The 6,818-nt window shown below is 46.7% G+C and overlaps 1 protein-coding gene across 1 annotated transcript; it reads left to right on the forward strand.

Moving 5' to 3' along the window:
• The first annotated feature begins 3,820 nt into the window (after positions 1-3,820).
• PLEKHF1 (pleckstrin homology and FYVE domain containing 1) lies at positions 3,821-4,735 on the forward strand. Its single transcript, XM_018553106.1, has one exon. The coding sequence runs from the start codon at positions 3,827-3,829 to the stop codon at positions 4,637-4,639; it is 813 nt and encodes a 270-aa protein (XP_018408608.1). The 5' UTR covers positions 3,821-3,826; the 3' UTR covers positions 4,640-4,735.
• Positions 4,736-6,818: the final 2,083 nt, after the last annotated feature.

Below are 6,818 nucleotides of genomic sequence, written 5' to 3' on the forward strand. Positions count from 1 at the left end.
GGGAGTACCCTACAGGGCTCAGGGTCATGGGTGGTCCCAGATTGGCAGGGCGTACCCCTACAGGGCTCAGGGTCATGGTGGTCCCAGATTGGCAGTGCTTACCCTGACAGGGCTCAGGTTCATGGGTGGTCCCAGATTGGCAGGGCGTACCCCTTCAGGGCTCAGGGTCATGGTGGTCCCAGATTGGCAGTGCTTACCCCTACAGGGCTCAGGGTCATGGGTGGTCCCAGATTGGCAGTGTATACCCCGACAGGGCTCAGTGTCATGGGTGGTCCCAGATTGGCAGCACATATCCCAACAGAGCTCATGAGTTAACCACTGGAGCTGTGTGGCTCAGCGACTGGTCAACTAATGACCATGTGGGGCATAACCACCAATCAACCAATAGTGATGTGCTTCTCAACCACCAGTCAACCAATTGCATCTCAGCCAACAGTCAACCAATAGCGATGTGCGGCTCAGTGGTTGAGCCACACATCATCATTGGTTGACTGGTGGCTGGGCCACACAACGTCATTGGTTGACTGGTGGCCACCGGTCAACCAATAACTATGTCTGGCCGCTCAACCACCAGTCAACCAATGTCGATGGGTGGCTCAACCACTGAGGCAGTGTGGTCTGTAACTTGGGAGTTGAATTGGTGAATGTTTATAGAAGGATAAGAGGAAGGTGGAGGAGGATGAAGGAAGACTCCTAGGTGACTGAGATTTATTGGAGTCATGTGAGGGGAAAAGCCTTAAAGGAGAACTATGAGGTGAGTGCTTTTCACTCACCTCATAGTTCTAGCCGACCTGTGACAATGAGACTGTCACAGGTCGGCTCAGTAGATCGGGAGGTGAGCGAACACATACCGGCGTTCGCACCTTCTTCGGGACGCAGAAGCGATCTGGCGACAGGTAAGTCGCCAGGATCGCTTCTGTTGTAAAGCCGACAGTCGGCTCTACAAGTTTAAACAGACTCCCGGCGGCAAAAGTCGCCGTGAGTCTGTTTAAACAGCCCCGATGCTGGCGACGTACACTGTACGTCATCAGTCACGAAGGGGTTAAAACAAATCCAAATGATAATCTGACTTTACGTAATCTGTCCTTTCTATAAACTCTCTCGACATTTTATTCCCACCTGTATACTTTGGACCGTGCTGTAATATTTTCCATTCGGCTCTCGGTGTTGACCTAATTCTGTAACAAAACCGCCTGAGCTGCTTTTTCTCTACGAAGACAAAACATTATAAATGTCTATAAAATTTAAACCACGACTCCAGCCCAAGGTTTTGGATGGTGAAAACCTCCTTTTTTTGGGGGGGCTCCCTGTATCCCATTGGGGAAACATCCCTTAACGAGCTGTCAAGAAGACCCAACAGGAAGCAAGAGGTCATCTCTCTACATACTTCCATGGAGACCCCAACATGCTCGAAAGACAAAAGTCGTGCGACCGTACAGTAGAAACGGTCGCACACCTTCCATACACCTTCCGATTTATCGTACGATTGCCGGATTTCCCGCGATTATCGTACGATAATCGCAAGGTGTGTGGGCACCTTAGGTGTATTTTCTTTTAAGTTTGAGTGTAGTGTAATATAATACCACATTATGGCCACTAGATGGAGCTGAGGAGCACAGGAAATAAGTATTTTTCTGTAGGGTAATACTGCAATATGGCCACTAGATGGAGATGAGGAGCTATCTAGTGGCCATAATGGGGTATTCTATTATGTTACATTCGACCTAAAGAGCAAATATACTATGAACATTAACGGGGCTATTCACAATAGGGTGAAGAGTTTGGAGAAGGCAGGAGAAGTGAACAATCTAGGCCAAAATGGCTGATTTGGACAAATGTCTCCAATTCTGCTCACTTTCCAATTCAGCTCTATTGTCCTAGATCAGTGGTGGCGAACCTTGGCACTCCAGCTGTTTTGGAACTACAAGTCCCACGAGGCATTGCAAGGCTCTGACAGCCACAGACATGACTCCCAGAGGCAGATGCATGTTGGGATTTGTAGTTTTGGCAAAGCTGGAGTGCCAAGGTTCGCCATCACTGTCCTAGATTGTTCACTTCGCCTGCCTTCTCCAAACTCTTCACCCTTTTGTGATTAGCCCTGTAAATTTTGCCTCTATTCGCACAGAACGAACGTTCACAGAGACTCGAAGGGTGAATGGTTCTGCAACTGTTTATAAATAGACCCCCCAAGTGTCCCCATTTGGGGACAGATCAAATCCTGATCCGGTGACAACTGTAGAACTTTGAGCTTCCTCTTGAGAGCTGGTCAATTCAAAGGTCAACATTGCCTATAGTGAAGCTGAATCGCCATACTAGGCCCAGACAATAATAAAAACCTGATTTTTAGGTCTGCAGTCTGTGGCTGTGGTATCCTATAGCGTGCAATCAATTATTTACCAGATTTGAACTCCTCCTCTGGAACCATGTCTGTGGTCTTGTGTGCTGCAAACAAACCTCATATCTACGTCGGAAGGGACTTTCCTGTCGCTGACTAAATCTGGACACGCGTCCTTTGTTATTTTTACTATGCCTAGAACATGTGAAAGTCACATTACAAGCCTCTTTACTTCCTTCTGCGGCTGCTGCAGAGTAGCAGTTAATGGCAGGGCCACATGGACATTAAACACCGTAGTGTCCATTTTTTCTATTCTGCTAAATGGCTAAAAATCCATTGAGAAGGAAAGTTCTTTTGGCTTCCCACAAAATGACATCACGGTGCATCTCTTTCCATTATTCTATATCATTTATTTAAGGAAAATCATTTTTTCCAGTACTTAGACCCCCCTCCCCTTACAACACAGTGTGAGGTCTCTCCAATCGGCCCCCTAACCCCTCTATTATAGTTGGAGCCCTTTGTGCTTAGTTTGAAGGTTGAGTCATAAAAACTGGAACACTAAAAAAAAAAAAATAGTGGCACCGTCAACCAAGACGACCAATTGTACTTCTCGTTTCAGTCTCAGGCCCGCTATGGGTATATGAAGGGTATATGAAATATATAAACACCTCCGAATTTCCGAATCCCAATGTGTCCGAATTTCCCTTTCCGGATTTCGGATCCCGTCCTAATTTCGTTCGAAAACTAAACTGAATCGGACATGTGACTTTTCTGGCCAATCAGATGTGTTTTTCGGTTTAATGCATCCGCATGGGTCTGAACATGACTTTTCGTTACGGCAACATGGGAGCCATATACAGTATATACATATAATACTAAAGCCGAGGCTCCCAGACCCGAATGGCATTCAGGATCCGTATTTCCGAATTGCATTCAGGATAGGACAAATGCAATTCGGAAATTCGTATCCTGAATTCCATTCTGGTCTGGGAGTTTCAGCTTTAGTATCAATATCTGTAGATGGTTTTCTGTGGTATTCGCAATTAATATTCGTAAACGCATCTGAAACTAACGAACATTCGGATTTCGTCCAAATCTGAAACCCGTGGCGAATTGAATTTCGGATCTGGTTCATGAAATAACGAAATATGCAAACAGAATTTTTCTGCAGCTTACATGACTAAATTGTGGACATTGAAGATAAGGGTTTCACTTGTGATAACGTCTCTGTTGGTCTACTTTACATGAATTGTTTATTTTTAGTAGGGATTTTGCAATCATTATGGTTAATGATTACACGGTTGGCATACTGGACATTATTTTGAATGGAGTCTTTACTTCTACCGCCCACAGATGAATACAAAGCTGGCCTTTTGTGGGCCTGTTGTACCATAAACTCTAATTCTTAAGATCCTACTTGTGATTCGGTTCTTTATTGTATTTCCTTCAGTCCTAACCTCCTCTCTCTGTTTTCTAGGTAGCTGCTGAGACATGGTGGACCACCTGGCCTACACGGAGATCAACACTCAGCGAATAGGGGCTGTTGAGACATGTTTTGGTTCAGCTGGCCAACCCCTTGCCATCCCAGGAAGAGTCCTCGTGGGTGAAGGAATACTGACCAAGGAATGCCGGAAAAAACCCAAGCCGAGGATCTTCTTCCTCTTCAACGACATTCTGGTGTACGGAACCATTGTCATCAGCAAGGTCAAGTACAGCTGCCAGCACATCATCCCTCTAGAAGATGTGACCACCGACCTACTCCCCGACAGCGGAGAAATGAGGAACCGGTGGATGCTAAAGACATCTAAAAAGTCCTTCGTGCTCTGCGCCGCCTCTTTCACCGAAAGACAAGAGTGGATCAGCCACATCAAAGAGTGCGCCAGCCGGTTGATGGAGAAGACCGGGAGACGACCGTCCTTGAAGCACGCGGCTCCCTGGATTCCGGACAAGGCCACCGACATCTGTATGCGTTGTACTCAGACTAAGTTCACCGCCATAACTCGCAGGCACCACTGCCGCAATTGCGGCTTCGTCGTTTGCCAGGATTGCTCGAGAAACAAGTTTATCATACCAGCCTTGTCCTCCAAGCCTTTAAGAGTTTGTAATCTGTGCCACAGAAAACTGATGAGTGAAAAGTTGGCTGAAGAAGAAGAACTTAAGAGGCGGGAGCTTGAGTTGAACCAAGAGGTCACCGAGTCTGATCCTTCGAGCGAAGAAGACAGCGAGAATGATGACGATAAGACTGATGTCTTTCCTTCAAATGAGGACTTTTACTCTTCGTCGTGGTCGGCCTTTCATGCCTGATTGGGATTTATGATATTTATTAAAGACTTGTACCAATACTAGAACATCATACCACAAGGCCTAAGACTAGATAAGGAGCCTGTTACCCAACTTCCTTGAGAATGACATTGAGGTTTCAAGACCCAACAAGGACCTCTTCTTCAGTCGGTGACCTTAGACATCTATCTTCTTGGGTTTCTTCTTGGCTCCAGGCCGTGCTTTACGTATTTTTTATAGACCATAAATGAGCTTTAAAGCAAGCCATCACTAATCTCTATAGCTGCAGGCACTGTGTAAAAACCCATCCTCAAAGTATATGGTATAAGTACTTTTTAGTTTCATTTCAGCAGCTCTGTTCGTTCCACTACCCCATCCCAGCAGTGACTTTGCAGCCTGCCATCTCTTTATTCTCTAATGTAAAAACTAGGAATGCACCAGTACTGGGTTTTCGGTATCGGGTACGAGTACCCTTACTTTGCTTTCAGTACTCGCCGATACCGAGTACTGATAGCGGAGCTTTAGCTGGCATGGAGCCAGTTTCCGGCCAATCGGGAAGCCTGGATGCGGGACATTACTCGACGCCGAGCTTCCTGATCGCACTGGAAGCTGGCTCCATGTTCCTCTACGGCACTGCAGGTCAGAGGAAACCTTCCTCTGACCGGAAGTTCTGGTATCGGGGAAGGTATCAGAACATCTTGATACTGGTATCGGGGCATCCCTAATAAAAACACAGAGCATGGTACCACAGGAAGAGGGGAAAGCAACGTGATGGACCCCAACGTTACTGTCTCTCCTCCGAAGGCTGATGAGGAATTGCTCCACATTGTCGGCAGCTACAGAAGTCCGTGCTTGCTCTAAAGCTTCTATTAATGTTTGAATGATCATAGCATGGCCACAGTTCTACTTTCATCCAATCCTGACCATCGTGCAGAGCAATGATGCCAACCTATGTACCACTAACGGATACGAGAAATGTTCTCAGTGACTCTAAATAGTAAATCCGCCTGTTGAGCCCTAATGGAGGTGTTGGCAAACAGTTGTCTATGGTTAATCTAAAATGAGTTCAACCATCGCCCACTGTTGGCTCAATACTGGACTTCACATTAAAGAACATGTAATTAATAAGAACTTGATGATGATATATACTGTCATTAATAGATCAGAGTTCATGTGGGTCCCATGCTGGTCTTTGGGTTCCTCTTTGTCAATTGGGGTGGGACAGGTCCTCATCTCCAGCATCTCTTGACAGCCTATGGGCATGGAGATCTCCTCCTCATTAGAGTTCCGGACATCACTGATGATCTAGTGAGGGTTCCAATACTTCCGCAACGGCTTCCAAACCAGACAACTCCATGTTTGGTGGTGTTGCTCTGTCTTTGCAAAGCTTTACAAAACCACTCATGACACAAACCATGTGAGTCCTCCCTCTTCAAAACTGAAAGAAGGAACTGAATCCCTGGTGTTATCGGTTCTACAAGTAAGTTCCCTACTGAAGTCGCTCAAAAGGGATGAGTAAGCTCTTACCGGAATGCAAAGCTTACAAAAGAACATTAAAGTAGATCTAAATCCTCATGGCCACCTCTTGTCTACTGGACCAGCTTACTGGTGGACCATCCTCATGCAATGTGTGGTCTCCACCTGGGCAACACATGGCAGGGTAACAACGTAGGAACACAACTGAGATACAGTTGTCACTAGGGATGCACCAATACTGTTTTTTTCGGTATCAAGTACCAATATTTTTTCCGGTACTCGCCGATACCGAATACTGATACCGGAAGTCCCATTAAGCGTGTAATGACTCGCTACCTGGCTTGCTGATTAGCCGGGCGGCGTGTAAAGATTCACCACCCGGCTTCCGGATTAGCAGGGAAGCCGTCCCCGGTCTTCTCGTCACTAGGTGACGAGAAAGCATGGAGCCGGCTTTCTGGCCAATCGGGAAGCTGGGTGCTGTGTCATTACACGGCGCCCGGCTTCCTGATTGGCCAGCTTCCCGACCAAATAGGAAGCCGGGCAGAGTGTAATGACTCGCTGCCCGGCTTCCTGATACCGGAAGCATTGGGCTAGGCATGGGAGCATTTGGGTGAGTACGAGTACTAGCCCAAATACTCTGCATTGGCACCTATACTGGTATCGGTGCATCCCTAGATGTCACCCCAACAGGAAGTGCCTGAACAAGGACCTACATAGCAGGTACTCG

This window comes from Nanorana parkeri, unplaced genomic scaffold, assembly GCF_000935625.1.
Source record: "Nanorana parkeri isolate BGI_ZX_2015 unplaced genomic scaffold, ASM93562v1 scaffold6, whole genome shotgun sequence".
Taxonomy (NCBI): Eukaryota; Metazoa; Chordata; class Amphibia; order Anura; family Dicroglossidae; genus Nanorana; species Nanorana parkeri.

What these genes read in the sequence shown, in the direction of transcription:
- PLEKHF1 (XM_018553106.1), top strand. Translation starts at nt 3,827, where the DNA reads ATGGTGGACCACCTGGCCTACACGGAGATCAACACTCAGCGAATAGGG.